The sequence below is a fragment of the Kogia breviceps genome, chromosome 5, assembly GCF_026419965.1.
Source record: "Kogia breviceps isolate mKogBre1 chromosome 5, mKogBre1 haplotype 1, whole genome shotgun sequence".
NCBI lineage: Eukaryota > Metazoa > Chordata > Mammalia > Artiodactyla > Physeteridae > Kogia > Kogia breviceps.
Window position 1 is genome coordinate 77,127,156 of NC_081314.1, and position 21,245 is coordinate 77,148,400.

Consider the following 21,245-nt stretch of genomic DNA (forward strand, 5'->3'; position numbering starts at 1 on the left):
CATGTACATGTAATTCCCAGAAAAGAAAATTCAAATATACCTATGTCCATGAAAAGAAATTCAACCTCACTCATAATAAAAGAAAGGTAAATTACTATTTTTTATAGAAGAGCAAAGGTCAAAAAATGTGACAATGTGCTGTTTTAGAGAAGGTAGGTATGGGGAAATAGGCACTCTCGCACACTGTTGGTAGGAATGTAAACTGGTACAATTTCTATGAAAGGCAACTTAGCAAGAGCTATAAAAATTTTAAACACACATGCCCTCTAATGTAGTAATTTCACTTTTAGAAATGTATCATACAGATATATTTGCACATAAGGCACATGACACACATGTAAAGTCATTCATTGCAGCCTCAGTAAAACACTGGTAGCAATCTAAGTATCCAACTGTAGGCAACTGGATATATAAATTATGATATATCCATAAAATGAGATACAATCAGCCATTAAAAAGAATGGGGCAGCTCTATAATTAATAATAAGGAACAAAATCTAAATTATATATTTTAAGAAAGCAAAATGTAGAACAACACTAATATCTCTGTTGGAGTGGGGAGAGAAGAGTACAAATACATATAATCTTTCACATGCTTAAGAGATTTCTGGAAGACCACACAAGAAACTAGGTCAGTGTACTCCTCTGGATACAGATTAGATGATGACTAATTTTTCACTAGGTACACTTTTGTACCTTTGAATTTTGTACCACATGTGTGATATTGCTTATTCAACAAATTAAATAATTCAAAAATAATTAAATTGAAAGTTTCCATAAAAACAGAAACAGAGAGACAGGTTGGTAGTAGAATATTATGGTTAAAAACAGGTTTATAGGCTCAGTTGGCTTAGGTTCAAATTCTGCTACCAAACTTTATGCTCCAAGTGATTCGGAGAGACCTCAACCTCAAGAAGCTTCAGGTTCTTCTGTATGACACAATGACAATGGCATTAAACCATAGAGGGTTACTATAAGAGTTAAGATAATGCACTTAAAGATCTTAGCAGAAACTGTTACTGGCACATGGTAATTACTTGATAAAGATTTGCAACTCCTTGTCAGAGGTGAGATTTTTCTCTTGTTTTGTTTTGATTCAAGAGAAACAAACATTTTTGTTTACTTAAAATAATGAGGTGGTAGAGAAGGAAATGGAGAGAGATGGTTAAAGCAAAGTCCTGAGAAGTTAGAGTTTGGAATTACTTACGAAAAGGGATATTTTTATCACTCAAATGGGAAAAAAAATGGAATAAGGACAGATTCTGTTAAGTTTCTAGATTAAAAGCAAGAAATAAAGGTGTTCCCACCAAAAGGAAGTAAGAGACAAGTTCCTCTACTAAAAATGAAGAGCAAGGTGGTAAATATTGAGAAAACAGTGAAATATAAAAGATGCTAAAGATAGTAAGATAACCTGATTGAGTCTCAGAAAAATTGCTTTGCATCATGAATCCCAGGTTATGTGTAGCTCCACCAATTAGTTTCACCAAATAATTGTGTAACTTCTCCTGTAGGGCTTTATAGCCCAGATATGGGACAGAGGATATAGATGGTTAGACAAATATAGTCAGAATTCTGCAGAGTAGGTGTTATGGAAAGGAAACGAAGGTCTCCAGAAGAGAAATAATGATGTGATAAGTTAAGAGTAGACTGGAAGGGTTCACAGCAGTATTATACATAATAGCCAAAAAGTGGAAACAACCCAAATGTCCATCAACTGATGAATGGATAAACAACATATGGTATATCCATACAACGGCATATTATTCAGCCATAAAAAAGGAAATACTGGCTATGTTACAACACAGACGGATGACCTTTAAAAACATTATGCTGAGTGAAAGAAGCCAGTCACAAAAGGTCAAATACTGTATGATTCCATTTATATGAAATGTCCAGAACAGGCAAATCCACAGAGACAGAAAGTAAATTAGTGGTTGCCAGAGGATGTAGGGAGAGGGAAATTGGAAGTGACTGCTAACAGGTATAGAGTTTCTCATCAGGGTAGTGGAATTAAGTAGTATATTCACATTGTGAATATGCTAAAAACCACTGAGTTGTACACTTTAAAATGGTGGGGTTTATGTTAGGTGAATTTTATCTCAATTTAAAAAATTATTTTAAAAATATATAGTGAATAAAAAAGGGATCTGAAATATTGGCAGCAGATAGACTGAAAGACTAGAGATTTAGATAAGCATGAAAAACAGAAGCAGGAGGAGTCCAAGATGAGAACTGGAAAGACTGGAGACTCACATCAGAAAGCAAGATATCAATGAGCATTCCACAGTTTCAGATATTATGACTCTGAGCAACAAGGCACAGCATATGGCCAGGAAAACAGGTATCAGAATTAGAATAAAGGTCAGTATCACAGGCATTGGAGGGAAAATGAAACTCATATAGCTGAAGCACATATACACTGCATCTATTCAGGGGGAAGGATTGACTCGGTGATAGATAGATAGATACTTTGCCAGCTGTCAAAGTCCTTATTAGATGACAGTGATGACAGCTATACTAAATAACATAAGCCTACAAAGAGGGAAGATTTTTACCTAAGAGTAAAGTGAGAGATTCTTCCCTGTTTGTCTTCCTGAAGACAATCTGTCTTCAAGGAGCTCTAAGAGTTCGTTGAAAAGACACCACCATCATTAACATTTATTTAGAACTTATCATGTGTCAAAGCACTTAACATGTATTAATACATCTCATTCACATAATAACCCTATAATATTGATACTCTTATTTTCCCCATTTTGGAGATGAAGAAGCTGAGACATAGGAAGGTTTAGGAACTTGCCCAAGGCCATACAGCTTAGTAAGTGGTAAAGCCTTGCTCCAGGCTTTGTGCTCTTTATTACTAGACTATGCTACAAACCAAAAATTACAATAATATTATAATAATTTAAATGGTAGTATAATTTTAAAATGTAAGAAATGTGAAAATGCAAGAAATGATGCAATACCTGAAAAAGAACCTAAGTTTGGTACTACCTGAGCTGTGATTTAAAGGGTTATCTGCTTAACAAACAAGGAACAAGCATTCCAGTGAGAAGATGCAATAGATAAAGCAATTGTATCTAGATGGCCACTATGATGCTCTGTGATATTGCCAGTGCCAGAATACCTGGCAGAATGGATAAATAATTGGACCTAGTCGAATAATGCCATCCATTCATGGAGCATTACTCATCAGAAAGAGTGTTAACTGCTGGTGGCATACATTATAAGCAAAATAAGTATAAGCTAGGTCATCAAGCTAGTTAAACCTGCTGCTGCCATGATTTGCAATATTACAGGTACAACTGGCCCTGCACAAAGTTATGAAATCAGTGAACTACTTTTAGGCAACCCCTCCCCTCCACAAGTCCTTCAATGCCACCTCCTTCAATAACAACCATTTCTTGCTCCTCACAGGCTCTCTTCTCTAACTGTAACTCCTCATAATTCTAAAGTAAAAATGATCAATAATAGCTTAAGAATTTTGGAAAGGGACATTGTATAAGGGATCAAGATCTTAAACTAGAGAAATATAAAAGTAACTATGGAAATTCTATTTGGGTGGAAGATGACATTTTAAAAGATGCCAGGGCTTCCCTGGTGGCGCAGTGGTTGCGAGTCCGCCTGCCCATGCAGGGGACGCGGGTTCGTGCCCCGGTCCGGGAGGATCCCACATGCCGCCGAGCGGCTGGGCCCGTGAGCCATGGCCGCTGAGCCTGCGCGTCCGGAGCCTGTGCTCCGCAACGGGAGAGGCCACAACAGTGAGAGGCCCGCGTACTGCAAAAAAAAAAAAAAAAAAAAAAAGCCAAAGCTTCCATGATGCCCTGAGTAGCCCTTCGGGTAATATGGACTCTAGAAAGGATTTAGAGTTCTTAGTACTGAATGCCAATACTGTGACAACTTGGTTTAGATTTGAATCTTTTGGTTTTAACATTCTACCAGTCTCTCAACTGCAACCAAATGATATAAAGGGGGGAAAAAAGATAGCTGCTCATAAAAGCAAATCATTAACAAAAAATACTGTAAGAGGATTCTGTTTAGGTACTTTAAATTTTGAGGTCCCCCTGACACAAAGTGTTGTTTGATTTAGATGCAGTTCTGCCCAAAGAGAATAGATATCCTTATTGTATTACTCTGTGATTCTTTAAAAAGCCTTCTCCTTCTATTTACTCTCTCATAAACCTACCAGAAAATCAAAACTACATCTTCTGCTGCCTACCTTAAGAGTTTAAAAACTTTGTTTCACAGAGTCCTTAAAAATAAATGTAATACCTCGGGGGAAAATAATAATAATAACAACAGCAATGATCCCATATATATAATTTTAAATAGAAAATAAAGTTCTTGAAAATAGTATCCTTACAAAAATTTCTAACATTAGTTTTTAAAAACACTTGCCTGGAAGCTTGCTAGTGTTCCTCAGAGAATTTCCAAGTGGCATGTGCTCCCTCAACATGGATCCAGGAGTACAGTGGTGCACAAGAAGAGCACTGAACTAAGAATAAAACAGATGGATTCTAACCCTCGTTCTGCCTTTTCTAACTCTGTGATTTGAAGCAAGTCCTCTTCACTTTCTGGGCTGTGGGACCCTCATCTATAAAATGGAAATAATCCACTTGTCCTACCAACCTCACAGGATTATTGTAAAAATTCAAAAACATACTGTATATCAAAGTGCTTTGAAAACTACAGAGTACTGAAAAAAAATAACTTATTATTAAACATTTTCTAAAATTATTTTGTTTCACATATATAACTAATAACTACTGCTTTATATAGTTTCTATACTATTTACATTATATACATATATTTCATGATTTCAAAACATTTGAATACCATCAGTCTAGTTAATATATCTTATATCCTTGTTATTCAAAATGCAGTCTATGGAACAACAGCATTGGTATCACCTAAAATCTGGTTAGAAACACAGACTCTCAGATACCAAGACTTACTGAATCTAGATGTGTATTGATTTCACCAGAACCCCAACATATTCCTATGCACAGTAAGGTTTGAGAAGCACTGCTTTACATACAATTCCATTTATAATAATTACATAAATAGGAAATTATTTTCAGAAAAGGTATTCAAATATACACATTTATCTCCAAAAATTTTAACAATGAACAATGGTTACTTAAGATCAGAAGCCATGTCTTACTCATTCTCATATTTCACTCTGCTATACAGCAGATAACATTTCTTGGGTAGAGGCCAAAAAAAAAAAAAAAAAGATTATCAATAATTAATACAGAAGATAGGAATCAATGGACATTTACCCTTGCATAGAATATGACCATTTAATATCAATTACTAAATACATATATAGCATTTCTGGCATTAGCTTTAAAAAATAGAAGGAGTATTTGAAATTTTATATTTGAACATGGCCACACCCAAATGTATAAACAAGAGTGGTTAGGTTACATATGATATTCATTAAGCATCAAAAATGATTGCAGGGCTTCCCTGGTGGCACAGTGGTTGAGAGTCCGCCTGCCGATGCAGGGTATACGGGTTCGTGCCCCGGTCCGGGAAGATCCCACGTGCCGCAGAGCGGCTGGGCCCGTGAGCCATGGCCGCTGAGCCTGCGCGCCCAGAGCCTGTGCTCTGCAATGGGAGAGGCCACAACAGTGAGAGGCCCACATACCGTAAAAAAAAAAAAAAAAAAAAAAAAAAATTGCCATCTTTTTGATGGAGAAGGAAACAACCGACCAACAATATAAAAGATGTCTAGTCAGACATGGTTGAAATTCTTGCTGTGGCACTTAAATTTTCAACAAACTACTTAATGTCTCTAGCCTCAACTTCTTCATAACATTGGGATAATATTAGCATTTACCCTCACAGAGATAAAAGAAGTCACTTGAACCATCTAGTGTTACAGGCACAAATCATTATGCAAAACAAGAATTAATGTTTTAAAAAGTTAAAGTAAAATTTACCTTATCAAGTTTCAGTTCCAATTCTGCCACATCTCCTTCTACTTCTTCCAAAGCAGCCCTAGAAAAATTAAACATAGTTACTTTGTGTTTAAACATATACTATACTCTTGAAAAATAATTCCAAGTAAAAAAATAGATATGAATGCTAAAAAAATTACACTTCACATAAAGTAATAACTCCCTTAGAACAAAGTATGAATACTTCATAACCATGTATTATAACACATAATACAATTATTGTTTAAGGTAATGAGAGAACACATTAGGCTAATTTACTCAATGCATTCATGTTATTCAAATTAATAACACTAATTAGAACTATTAAGCATATGTTTTTAAAAACAAGTAAGAAATTTTGAAAGTTGAGCCTTACAAAGCTCATACTTCTATTCAACAAAGCACATGTAACCAAACAGCAAACTATCCTTGGCAACCAAAAATAAAGGCTTTTACTTTTAGAAATAGTTCAGAAAAATGTTATGACCCTTGTTTAAGACAGCATTTTGTTTCCAACGTATTTTTAAAGAAATCAGCAGATTCTCTTTCTTGTCAGGAGAATGATAAAATTCTAACACTAAGTAGTACTTGATATGCCCTATAGGACAACATTCCAAAACCGGAAATTTGGAACAAAACAGCAGCAACTAAAACTTTTTAAGGATTTTATACTTAAGAGTAAAAAATGTTATTCATCTACTTTAAGCCATCTATCTATCCATTTTAAGACAACTACTTGATAAACTAGCAACTTTGCAATACCTGTTTTTTGAATCAACCGAAATTTGTTTCAATTGGGTAACAGTGGGGGACTAGCCACCCAAAAAGCTATTTTGAACTCTGGGCAAGAATTCTCAGTTAGACACTGTTAAGAAGAGAAAAATAGCTAAGATATAAGCTCTATTCCCAAAACTACCCACATAACCTCTGTGTGACCTCTTGAATACCATTTTTATCAGCTTGTGGTTCTACTTCTCTATCTGGTAACATTTATTGAAAAAAAATTTTAATCTCCAAAATAAGAAAATTATGTAACATAAATTATTCAGTAAAGAAGTGCCAATTCCATAAAATGAGATACTCTAGCACACAGTTAAGAAAACAAGAGGTGCTATATTTCCACAGCATAGAAAGAGAAATGCTTCTCCCCTAACTAAAAGTTTGTCATTTTCTTCAGCAGGGTTTTCAAAGTACACATTGTTCCCTTAGCCTAGAAAACATTTCCCCTTCACATTAATCCTCATTCTCTTCACCTGCCTCTATATTACTCATCATTTAAAACTTAATTCACAAAAGAAAACAAATATATTAGTACAAGGATATCTATTTTTTGTAAATAGGTTTAAAACCTACATGTCCAGCAATGAGAAATAATGTAAATAAATGATGGTACTCCATCCTATTATGTGAGGCAGCAGGTTTTTAAATGAGATTAATCTGTCTCTACTGAGATGGAAATGTATACATTATAGACCATCACAAGGGAGGAAAAGCAAGTTACAAAATTACATATAGTGTGAGCCCAGTTTTTTGGGGGGCGGGAGCCTATTCATATATGCATAAGAAAAAATCTGGAAGCATATTTACCAATCTGCTAACTATAACTTTGAAGAATGGGGATCAGAGGGCAGAAAGTGAAAATAAGGATTTACACTTCTTATGATTTATACTTCTAGATTGTTTTAATATTTTCAATGACTATGTGTTTTTAAATAATTTTTAAAGCTAATAAAGGGGGAAAAGAAATAAGTTCAAACATCACCTTCCTAGGAAGTGGGTCCTCTTAGAAGCTCTATCCCTGTCCACTTCTCTCACTAGTACGAGCTCCTGGTAGCAGTATAGAGACTCAAAATGTTTGCCAAGTTAAGAAAGAAATTCCACAATTTCAGAAACTTTCTTCATTTATACTTTTTTTGTTGTTGACCGCGCCGCACGTCTTGCGGGATCTTAGTTCCCTAACCAGGGATCGAACCCGGGCCCCCAGCAGTGGAAGCGCACAGTCCTAACCACCGGACCACGAGGGAATTCCCTCTCCATTTATAACCATTTAAAACCTCTCCATTTATACTTTTAACCTTCATTTAATTTAGCTTGACTCAATCTTCAACTTCAAAAAAATTAGTTGAAACGATCAGCTTGAGATTTGACTTAATCATTGGTTTCTACTAAACGTATAGTTTAATAGAAACTTCATGTACATCCCTCAATCTTATTTCACTGTGCAATACTACGAATTTATTTGTGAAACACTTTTAAACACCTTTCTTTAAAGAGAGGTAAGAGGGACTTCCCTGGTGGTTTAGTGGTTAAGAATCCACCTTCCAATACAGGGGACGCGGGTTCGATCCCTGGTAGAGGAACTAAGATCCCACATGTTGTAGGGCACCTGCCCATGCACTCTAGAGCCCACGTGCCTCAACTACTGAGCCCGCACACTCTAGAGCCTGCCTGCGAACCGCAACAAAGACCTGACAAAGCCAAATAAATAAATAAATATTTCTTTAAAAGAGAGAGGTAAGAGTTTATGCATAAAATAACAGGTAAAATGTGTTTTGCCTATCATTTCAAAATAAAGCTCACTGTAATCACATATTGAGAATCTGAAAGTTTATCACAGAGGTTCTTCAATTCAACATTTCACCTTCTCTAAAAAAAACTCTGTCCTTGGTCATCTAAGATGTGTGTGAAAACTTGTAGCAATAAGTAAGTAGCTAGTGTCTAAAGCAGCCTAGTTAATTGTTGAATATCCCTTGGTATAAAAAGAAAAGTATATGGACAGAACATGATCTCAGTTCAAATTCTGTCCCACCACTCACTTATCTAAGGCTAAGGTATTTTATCTAAGTTTTTTCATCTGTAAACTGAGTACACAAATACCTATTTAAAAGAGTTGTAAAGGTTAAATGAGGGACTGTACATGTCACTGACCACAGTATATATGTACTACAACACAAAGAACACAATCAATAGGAGCTTCTTTCTCGTCCCTGCATTCTGAGGTGAGTTTTGCCTCCCTATTGCTTCTACTCATTATGCAAGACAACCATTCTGGAACACATTTTTAATATATAAATCAATAAGTAAAACAATCTACACAACAATCCTTCAAATAGTGAAAGACAGATATTATTCCTTTCCAACTCTCTCAAATATTTATTGAGCATATGGGCTTCCCTGGTGGCACAGTGGTTAAGAATCTGCCTGCCAATGCAGGGGACACAGGTTCGAGCCCTGGTCCAGGAAGATCCCACATGCCACAGAGCAACTAAGCCCGTGTGCCACAACTACTGAGCCTGCGCTCTAGAGCCCGTGAGCCACAACTAGGCCCACACACCTAGAGCCCATGCTCCACCAGTGAGAAGCCTGCGCACCGCAATGAAGAGTTGCCCTCGTTCACCGCAACTAGAGAAAAGACCACGGCGCAGCAACAAAGACCCAATGCAGCCGAAAATAAATAAATAAAATAAATAAATTTATTAAAATATATATTTATTGAGCATATAATTTTTATAAATGTGCAAGGCATTAAAGAGGACAATATTATAGACCCTACACTCCATAGCTTAAAATGTAATTAAAATTATTAAATTTTAAAAGTTACACACATATTAACAATGAAAGAAAACACATGATTAAGTAGTAAAATAAGAATAATATAAAATAATGTTAGGGCTTCCCTGGTGGCGCAGTGGTTGAGAGTCCGCCTGCCGATGCAGGGGACACGGGTTCGTGCCCCGGTCCGGAGGCGCTCCGCAATGGGAGAGGCCACAACGGTGAGAGGCCCGCGTACCACAAAAAAAAAAAAAAAAAAAAAAAAAAAAATGTTAAAAGATGGTAAAATAAAGGGCAAAAAAACAGAAAGCAGTCAGCTAAGTCTCACAGGATTATTATAAGCAGGGGTCGGTCAGCAAATGACAACCTGTCAGGCAATCTGACCTGTAACCTGTTTTCACATAGCCCATGAGCTAAAACTGGTTCTTGCATTTTTAAATGGTTGAAAAAAAAAAAGAAAAATAATATTTAATGACACATGAAAACCATATTAAATTCAAATTCCAGTGTCCATAAATAAAGTTTTATGGAAACACGGTCAAGCTCATGCATTTACACATTGCCTATGTCAGCCTGCACGCCCTAGTGGCAGAGTTGAGTAGTTGGAAGAGAGACTATATGGCCTACAAAGCTTAGAACATTTACTAATATCTGGTCCTTTATGGAAAAAGTTTACTGACTCCTTACTATGAATATCAAATACAAGAACATGGATGAAAACGCTTTTTCATATATGAGCTACATACAAGAAAATAATTTTTAGGACTCAGGTCTCGTTGGCTGTACCCTAAGAAACTGAATAAGCCCAGATTTCAGGGAAAGAGTCACTTTATTTTTTAAAATTTTATTAAACTATAGTTGATATACAATGCTGTGTTAATTTCTGCTGTATAGCACAGTGATTCAGTTACATATATATTCTTTTTCCTTCTTTTCCATTATGGTTTATCACAGGATACTGAATATAGTTCCCTGTGCTAGACAGTAGGACCTTTTTGTTAGGGTCACTTTATTTTTAATAATAACAACTTCATTCTCTTATCTATTCACGCATCACAGATCAACTCATAAAAGAGTTAACTAAAATTAAAAACATAGGGGCTTCCCTGGTGGCGCAGTGGTTGAGAGTCCGCCTGCTGATGCAGGGGACGTGGGTTCGTGCCCCGGTGTGGGAAGATCCCACGTGCAGCAGAGCAGCTGGGCCTGTGAGCCATAGCCACTGAGCCTGCGCGTCCGGAGCCTGTGCTCCGCAACGGGAGAGGCCACAACAGTGGGAGGCCTGCGTACCACACACAAAAAAAATTTTTTAAGCCACTAATAGATCAAATAAGGGCTGAGAATAAACACCAATTTTATGACAAGTCAAAACAGTTGAAAAACACCTCTAGTCTGGTATTTTGATGAACCAAGGGTGTACTCCTATGGAAGGAATTACTTTAATATTTTAAAACAGACGTTTTTAAATTTTTCTAGGAATATAATGCACCTGAAATTAAAATAAGAAAAAAAAATTCCCAACTAGAAACTCTGAAAATGCGTATTAACGATAAACAAGGAAGACAAGTAGCTAGGTTCCCCTCTACTCTTCTCCATCCTCAATCTCTTCCTAGAAGCTAAAGCTAATTAATTATATGAAAAAGAAACCTTCTTATTCTTTCTCAGGAAGTCCAGGGCAAAAGTTCTATTGCCACTCATAATATTAAACACAATCTAACTCCTACAAATACAAGGACTGCTAACCTAGCTCTAACTCTCCATGAGACAAGTTATGGATCAAGATCTGTACTTTCTTTCTATAAAGTTGGGATATTTTGCATTCCAATTCTACGGTTCTTTTTGTATAGCTACAGTTACTGTTACCCTTTGCTAATAAATTCTCGAAATTAAAAGCAACGCATATACACAAGATCAATAATTTTAAATTAATTTCATTAACTGCTTAGGGATGGGTTATAAATCTGTCCCACAAACTTGCTAATCTTGTCTTTCTGCAGCAAACAAAACTGGGAGTCTAGGTAATCTTTGTTTAAATAATCTAGCAACAGCAGTCTTAAATGCAATCATATTAACTATATTGCTTGAAGAGCCAGGAATTTTTATACCTCAGATTTTATTTTCTATCAGCAAGTCCTCATCCTCCTGTTTAACAATCCTATACTCTAAAGGAGATGGTGCAACTTAAGTAAGAGACTGTACAGTTTTGGTAATATGTGTATTTAAGCTGAGCATTTATTCATATTCTGTAGTTCACCACTAGCTCTATCTAATCCACTGATTTATAATGGCTACAGATACAATGGATGCTTATTAAACACTTGGTTGATCTATTGCATCTTGTTTGCACATTCCTGGTGATACCTAATATTACCAACTAAATAACAGGAAACTAGTCATTCTAAGACATCAAATGACTTAACTCAGAGAACTAAAAATGTACATACTTTCATAAAACTGCTAATGTGACACTTCCAAGTAAGTATAAACTAAGACACCATAAAAGTTCACTGCATTTCATGTTTAACACAATTCAAGAGGAAAGAAATACAAACTACTACTTAAACGTTTACAGACTTAATGGCTTGACATAAATCTTACTTGTTCTATGGTTATGACCTGTAGCCTATCTAAATCTGTGTCTAACAACTTGTCTTGTAAAGGAATTCTACTGGAGTCTCAAAATAACTGCTGACAAGTCTATTTTGAATTTGTCTTCATTTATGCCATAAGGAGTGGGATACACATGTATATGACATACACTAAAAGCTAGAAATATAAAGATGCCAGTTAAGAAAGTCTCCTGGAATAATGGGAACCACACTTATCTCTGACCAAATAACAAGCATGTCAAAATACAGACTCCTAGATCTCTATCCCACTCACTCTGACATAACCTTAACCTGCACAGTTGAGGTATGTATAATTTTAATAAGCTCCCAGGTGACTCTGATGCAGTCAGCCACAGGAAGTCACTACCTTCAAGGGCAAAAATAAAAATACATTGTAACACATAAACTTTTTCTTGTAAAACACATAATATTTTAAAATAAAAAGAAATCATATGTACATTAGTGCATTGGGAACAGAAATCACCCTTGGCTTTAACATTCTAGTGACTACCTTAAACTATCATTACTGTTTCCCCAAAGAAGACTCCCAACAAACACATGAAAGGATGCTCAATATCACTAATCATTAGAGAAATGCAAATCAAAACCACAATAAGGTATCACCTCCCACTGGTCAGAATGGCCATCATCAAAAAATCTACAAACAATAAATGCTGGAGAGGGTGTGGAGAAAAGGGAACACTCTTGCTCTGTTGGTGGAAATGTAAATTGATACAGCCACTATGGAGAACAGTATGGAGGGTCCTTAAAAAACTAAAATTAGAACTACCATATGACCCAGCAATCCCACTACTGAGCATATACCCTGAGAAAACCATAATTCAAAAAGATTCATGTACCACAATGTTCACTGCAGCACTATTTACAATAGCCAGGACATGGAAGCAACCTAAGTGTCCACTGACAGATGAATGGATAAAGAAGATGTGGCACACATATACAATGGAGTATTACTCAGCCATAAAAAGAAATGAAGTTGAGTTATTTGTAGTGAGGTGGATGGACCTAGAGTCTGTCATACAGAGTGAAGTAAGTCAGAAAGAGAAAAACAAATACCGTATGCTAACACATATATATGGAATCTGAAAGAAAAAAAAAGGTTCTGAAGAACCTAGGGGCAGGACAGGAATAAAGATGAAGATGTAGACAATGGACCTGAGGACATGGGGAGGGGGAAGGGTAAGCTGGGATGAAGTGAGGGAGTGGCATGGACATATATACACTACAAAATGTAAAAGAGATAGCTAGTGGGAAGCAGCCACATAGCACAGGGAGATCAGCTTGGTGCTTTGTGACCACCTAGAGGGGTGGGATAGGGAGGGTGGGAGGGAGACACAAGAGGGAGGGGATATGGGGATATATATATACGTATAGCAGATTCACTTTGTTTTACAGCAGAAACTAACACAACATTGTAAAGCAATTATACTCCAATAAAGATGTTAAAAAAAAACACCAAACCTATTATTATGGTTTCCAACAATGCTGAAGAAAAGTAAAAAGTGTGTTTCTTAGGAAAACACTAAAGTTGTATTTATTGTATGGATAGGTGGCTTCGTTATATTCTGATGAAGATATATAATTGAAGCCTACAGGAATAGAACCACACTCCTAAAAGGGACAAGGGCTCCCCTGAAGGAGAAAGTCATTCCCTTCACGTCAATTGTTAAGGTAGCATCCATCATCTGGATAAAGACTAGGAGAAAATACTGCTGTGTCCATCAACAAATGAATGGATACGCAAAATGTGGTATGTACCTACAATAGAATATTATCCAGCTTTAAAAAGGAAGGAAATTCTGACCTATGCTACAACATGGATGAAACTTGGGGACATTATGGTAAGTGAAATAAGCTAGTCACAAAAAGATAAATATCATATGATTACACTTACATGAAATTCTTAGTCAAAATCATAGAGACAGACAGTAAAATGGTGGTTTCCAGGGACTAAGGGTAGGAGGAAATGGTGAGTTATTACATAATGGGTACAGAGTCTCATTTTTGGGAGGTGAAAAGAGTTCTGGAGATGAATAGTGATAACAGTCGCACAATAATATAAATGTACTTAATACCACTGACATGTACACTTAAAAATGGTTAAGATAGTACATTTTATGCTATATGTATTTTACCACCATAAAAAATTGGAAAATAAAAGAATTTCTTCACATCAAAAGACATAGGTATTTTACTTAATTCTTTCCTTGATAATCTCTAACCTGTGGTCTTTTGCCTATTACTGGCATATTCCTAGTACTAACCAATTTCAAATTTCTAGGTCAAACCATCAAGAAATTTACAGATAATTAACATAATTATGTTGCATTTAAACTCATATTGGATGGCAAAATTTGTTTTAAAGCTGGGTCTTGATGATGGTAAAGGATTACATCACATACTACACAGACCCACTGACCAACCACTCAAAAATCTATAGTTGGCTTAAAAATAAGAATTAGCATACTCGATTAAGGTAGCATAACTTATTGCGCAGAATATGAAATTTGAAATTCTGAGTAGTAGTACTAAGCAGAGATTTAAGCCCTTTTGAGGTGTGAGAAGTCTTTGTAAAATCAATCTTGGGGATAGTAACAAATTAAGGCCATAACAACTGCCTTTGAAATCAGCAGTAATTTTTTTAAGCTTTGCATATTAAAATATAAGTAAGTTTTTCATTCATTCAACAAATATTTCTTTAGTATTTATTGGATGCCAGACACTATACAAGGGACTTAGTATACAGTAGAAAATAAAATAAACCTCTGTTCTCATGGAACAGGTTATGACAATCAATAAAGAAATCTAAGTGGGGTTAAAACTATCAACAAATATGTACACATATTGTATCAGGTAGTATAAGCACTTTTTAAAAAGGCAGGATAAGAGGATACAGAGTGATGGAAAGGGATTCAATTTTAAATATTTAAGAAAAAATATTCATGGCTGAAATATACTAAGGAATGGAAAGAAATTGTTTCAACAATATAAGTAGTGAAAAAAATAGTTGAATAAATGTGATTTTTATTATATTCCATAGAGGGGAGTTCTATATAAATTTAGACTTTAAAGCACTCAAGCTTTGTTCTTTTTGTAACTAGTTTTAGCTGGAAGTATTTATTGATTTAAAATTTTATTGATTCTGCCTTATTTTATTTGGTGGGCTACATCACAACCAAGATTTCTTATCTTAGGACACTAATCAATTAATTAGAAAATTATAGTCCACAAACAAAAGTGCCTCATGTTTATTTAAAAGTAAATATTTCTTAAGAGAATAAAATGACAAATCATACGCTGGGAGAAAATATTTGCAAAATACATATCTGATAAAAGACTGCTATTCAAAATATACAAAGAGCTCTTAAAACTCAACAATAAGCAAACAAACAACCCAATTAAAAAAAATAGGACTAAGATCTGGACACCTCACTAAATAAGATATACAGGTGGCATATAAACATATGAAAAGATGCTCCACATCATAAGTGATCAGAGAAATACAAATTAAAAAAAAATAGGGGGGTAGGGGATTAAGAGATACAAACTACTATGTGTAAAATAAATAAGCTATAAGGATATACTGTACAGCACAGGGAATATAGCCAATATTTTATAATAACTATAAATAGACTATCACCTTTAAAAATAGTGAATCACTATGCTGTACACTTGAAACATATAATGTTGTAAATCAATTATACCTCTATTAATTAATTTTAAAAAACAACAAGATACCACTACACACCTATTAGAATGGCCAAACTCCAGAATACTGACAACATCAAATGCTGGTGAGAAGGTGGAGCAACAGGAACTCTCATTCATTGCTCCTGGGAATGCAAATGGCACAGCCACTTTGGAAGACAGTTTCAGGGTTTCTAATAAAACTAAACATACTCTTATAATACATACCATACAATCCAGCAATTGTGCTCCTTGGTATTTACCCAAATGAGTGGAAACCTTTTTGCCCACACAAAAACCTGCACATACATCTATATAGCAGCTTTACCCACGACTGCCAAAACTTGGAAGCAACCAAGAAGTCCTTCAGTATGTGAATGGATAAATAACCTGTAGTACCTCCAGATAGTGGAATATTATTCAGTACTTTAAAAAAAAGGAATGAGCTATCAAGCCATGAAAAGACATGGAAGAAACTTAAATGCATATTACTAAGTGAAAGAAGCCAATATGAAAAGGCTACATACGGTATGATTTCAACTATACGACATTCTGGAAAAGGCAAAACTATGGAGACATTAAGATCAGTGGTTGACAGGGGTCAAGGGGATGGAGGGATGAATCAGCAGAGCACAAAGGATACTTAGGACAGTAAAACTATTCTGTATGTCACTACAGTGGTGAGTGCATGTCTTTATTCACTTGTCAAAACCCACAGGATATACACTATGAGTGAACCCTAATGTAAACTACAGGGTTTGGGTGATAATGATGTGTTGATGTAGGTTTCTTGATTGTGACAAAGGTACTCTGGTGCCTGATGTAGATAGTGGGGGGAGGCTATAAGTATGTGGGGATGAAGGGACATGGGAATTCTCTTTACCTTCTGCTCAAGTTTGCTGTGAACCTAAAACTGCTCTAAAAAATAAAGTCTATTAAAAAAATACATTTGCATATGTCTGTATCATCAGTTTATAACTGTAAAATATTTTCAAATGTATAATTATTCAATACCATTAATTTGATATATTCTCTACGTATAAAAGATAAAAATAACTTTCTTTTAAAAAATAAGATATGGAGACGGCTTAAAGATGTAGGAAGAGTAAGACGCGGAGATCTCCTTCCTCCTCACAGAGACATCAGAAATACATCTACACGTGGAACTTCTCCTATAGAACACCCACTGAACGCTGGCAGAAGACCTCAGACCTCCCAAAAGGCAAGAAACTCCCCACATACCTGGGTAGGGCAAAAGAAAAAAGAATAAACAGAGACAAAGAATAGGGACGGGACCTACACCAGTGGGAGGGAGCCGTGAAGGAGGAAAGACTCCCACACACTAGAAGCCCCTTCGCGGGCGGAGACTGCAGGTGGCAGAGGGGGAAGCTCCGGAGCCGCGGAGGACAGCTCAGCCACAGGGTGCGGAGGGCAAAGCAGAGAGATTCCCGCAGAGGATCGGTGCCAACCGGCACTCACCAGCCCGAGAGGCTTGTCTGCTCACCCGCCGGGGCGGACGGGGCCGGGAGCTGAGGCTCAGACTTCAGACGGATCCCAGGGAAAGGTCTGGAGTTGGCAGAGTGAAAACAGCCTGAAGGTGTAGTAAGTGCGCCACGACTGGCCAGGAGGGAGTCCGGCTGAAGTCTGGAGCTGCCGAAGAGGCAAGAGACCTTTTCTTCCCTCTTTGCTTCCTGGCGCGAGGAGAGGGGATTAAGCGCGCCACTTAAAGGAGCCCCAGAAACGGGCGCGGAGCTGCCGAAGAGACAAGAGACTTTTTCTTGCCTCTTTGCTTCCTCGGGCGTGCGGTGAGGGGATTAAGAGCACCGCGTAGAGGAGCTCCAGAAACGGGTGCGAGCCGCGGCTGTCGGCACAGACAGTAGAGACGGGTGTGGGATGCTAAGGTTGCTGCTGCCACCACCAAGAGGCCTGTGTGTGAGCACAGGTCACTCTCCACACCGAAGCTCCCGGGAGCCCGTGCAGCCTACCACTGCCGGGGTCCCGGGATTCAGGGACAGCTTCCCCGGGAGAGCACGCGGCGCTCCATGGGCCTGTGCAGCGTCACGTCGGCCTCTGCCGCTACAGACTCGCCCCGCACCCGTGCCACTCCCTCCCCCCAGCCTGAGTGAGCCGGAGCCCCTGAATCAACTGCTCCTTTAACATTGTCCTGTCTGAGCGAAGGGCAGATGCCCTCGGACGACCTACAAGCAGAGGCGGGACCAAGTCCAAAACTGAACCCCAAGAGCTGTGCGAACAGAGAGGAGAGGGGGAGGTCTCTCCCAGCAGCCTCAGAAGCAGCAGATTAAAGCTCCACAATCAACTTTAAGTGCCCTGCATCTGTGGAAAGCCTGAATAGACAACGAATCATCCCAAGTTGAGGAGGTGGACTTTGGGAGCAAGATATACTATTATTTTCCCCTTTTTTTCTTTATGTGAGTGTCTTTGTGTGTGCTGCTGTGTGAGATTTTGTCTGTATAGCTTTGCTTTCACCATTTGTCCTAGGGTTAGACCGACCCGTTTTTCTGGTTTTTTTTAATAGAAATCTTTCTTCTTTTTTTTTTTTTTTTGCGGTATGCGGGCCTCTCACTGCTGTGGCCTCTCCCGTGGCGGAGCACAGGCTCTGGACGCGCAGGCCTAGCAGCCATGGCTCACGGGCTTAGTTGCTCCGCGGCATGTAGGATCTTCCCGGACCAGGGCACGAACCCATGTCCCCTGCATCGGCAGGCGGATTCTCAACCACTGCGCCACCAGGGAAGCCCGAAATTTTTCTTCTTAATAATTATTTTTTATTTTAATAACTATACTTTATCCTACTTTGTCTTCTCCCTTTCTTTCTTCCTTTCTTCCCTCCTTCCCTCCATTCTTCCTTCTTTCCCCCCTTCTTTCCTCCCTTCCTTCCTCCCTTCCTCTCTTCCTTCCTCCCTTTCTTCCTCTGCACCTTCCTTCCTTCCTTTCTTGCTTTCTTTCTTCCTTCATTTCTTCCTTCCTTTCTTCCTTCCTTCCCTCCCTCCCTCCTTCCTTCCTTTTCTTTCCTTTCTATTTTTTCTCGCTTTTATTTTGAGCCGTGTGGATTAAAGGCTCTTGGCACCCCAGCCAGGCACCAGGGCTGTGTCTCTGAGGTGGGAGAACCAACCTCAAGACACTAGTCCACAAGAGACCTCCCAGCTCCACGTAATATCAGATGGCGAAAATCTCCCAGAGATGTCCATCTCAACACCAAGACCCAGCTTCAATCAAGGACCAGCAACGAACAGTGCTGGACACCCTATCCCTAACAAAGAGCCATACAGGTCTACAGCCCCATCCATTAGCAGAGAGGCTGCCTAAAATCATAATAAGGCTACCAACATCCCCAAACACACCACCAGATGTGGACCTGCCCACCAGAAAGACAAGATCCAGCCTCATCCATCAGAACAGAGGCACTAGTCCCCCCAACCAGAGAACCTACTCAACCCACTGAACCAACCTTAGCCACTGGGGACAGACACCAAAAACAACGGGAACAACGAACCTGCAGCGTGCAAAAAGGAGACCCCAAACACAGTAAGATAAGCAAAATGAGAAGACAGAAAAACACACAGCAGATGAAGGAGCAAGATAAAAACACACCAGACCTAACAAATGAAGACGAAATAGGCAGTCTACCTGAAAAAGAATTCAGAATAACGACAGTAAAGATGATTCAAAATCTTGGAAATAGAATAGACAAATTGCAAGAAACAGTTAACAAGGACCTAGAAGAACTAAAGAGGAAGCAAGCAACGATGAGCAACACAATAAATGAAATGAAAAATACTCTAGATGGGATCAATAGCAGAATAACTGAGGCAGAAGGATGGATAAGTGACCTGGAAGATAAAATAGTGGAAATAACTACTGCAGAGCAGAATAAAGAAAAAAGAATGAAAAGAACTGAGGACAGTCTCAGAGACCTCTGGGACAACATTAAACGCACCAACATTCGAATTATAGGGGTCTCAGAAGAAGAAGAGAAAAAGAAAGGGACTGAGAAAATATTTGAAGAGATTATAGTTGAAAACTTCCCTAATACAGGAAAGGAAATAGTCAATCAAGTCCAGGTAGCACAGAGAGCCCCATACAGGATAAGCCCAAAGAGAAACACACCAAGACACATAATAATCAAACTGTCAAAAATTAAATACAAAGAAAACATATTAAAAGCAGCAAGGGAAAAACAACAAATAACACACAAGGGAATCCCCATAAGGTTAACAGCTGATCTTTCAGCAGAAACTCTGCAAGCCAGAAGGCAGTGGCAGGACATATTTAAAGTGATGAAGGAGAAAAACCTACAATCAAGATTACTCTACCCAGCAAGGATCTAATTCAGATTTGATGGAGAAATTAAAACCTTTACAGACAAGCAAAAGCTGAGAGAGTTCAGCACCACCAAACCAGCTCTACAACAAATGCTAAAGGAACTTCTCTAGGCAAGAAACACAAGAGAAAGAAAACACCTACAAGAACAACCTGAAACAATTAAGTAAATTGTAATAGGAACATACATATCGATAATTACCTTAAATGTAAATGGATTAAATGCTCCCACCAAAAGACACAGACTGGCTGAATGGATAGAAAAACAAGACCCATATATATGCTGTCTACAAGAGACCCACTTCAAACCTAGGGACACATACAGACTGAAAGTAAGGGGATGGAAAAAGATATTCCATGCAAATGGAAATCAGAAGAAAGCTGGAGTAGCAATTCTCATATCAGATAAAATAGACTTTAAAATAAAGACTATTACAAGAGACAAAGAAGGACACTACATAATGATCAAGGGATCGATCCATGAAGAAGATATAACAATTGTAAATATTTATGCACCCAACATAGGAGCACCTCAATACAGAAGGCAAATACTAACAGCCTTAAAAGGGGAAATCGACAGTAACACAATTATAGTAGGGGACTTTAACACCCCACTTTCACCAATGGACAGATCATCCAAAATGAAAATAAATAAGGAAACACAAGCTTTAAATGATACATTAAACAAGATGGACTTAATTGATATTTATAGGACATTCCATCCAAAAACAACAGAATACACATTTTTCTCAAGTGCTCATGGAACAGTCTCCAGGATCGATCATATATTGGGTCACAAATCAAGCCATGGTAAATTTAAGAAAATTGAAATCGTATCAAGTATCTTTTCCGACCACAACGCTATGAGACTAGATATTAATTACAGGAAAAGATCTGTAAAAAATACAAACACATGGAGGCTAAACAATACACTACTTAATAACGAAGTGATCACTGAAGAAATCAAAGAGGAAATCAAAAAATACTTAGAAACAAATGACAATAGAGACACGACGACCCAAAACCTATGGGATACAGCAAAAGCAGTTCTAAGAGGCAAGTTTATAGCAATAGAATCATACCTTAAGAAACAGGA

At 37.6% G+C, this 21,245-nt stretch overlaps 1 protein-coding gene across 10 annotated transcripts in view; it reads right to left on the reverse strand.

Moving 5' to 3' along the window:
* Window positions 1-21,245, reverse strand: part of ACAP2 (ArfGAP with coiled-coil, ankyrin repeat and PH domains 2) — a 172,248-nt gene that overhangs the window by 97,449 nt on the left and 53,554 nt on the right. For 8 of the 10 annotated variants that reach the window (XM_059064892.2, XM_067034263.1, XM_059064893.2 and 5 more), the window contains exon 2: window positions 5,949-6,006. In XM_059064892.2, the coding sequence (XP_058920875.1) occupies window positions 5,949-6,006 (58 nt within the window). Of the gene's footprint in view, window positions 1-4,398; window positions 4,595-5,948; window positions 6,007-21,245 lie in introns of those variants that run through there. The other 2 variants (XM_067034264.1, XM_067034262.1) reach the window with 2 other exon arrangements.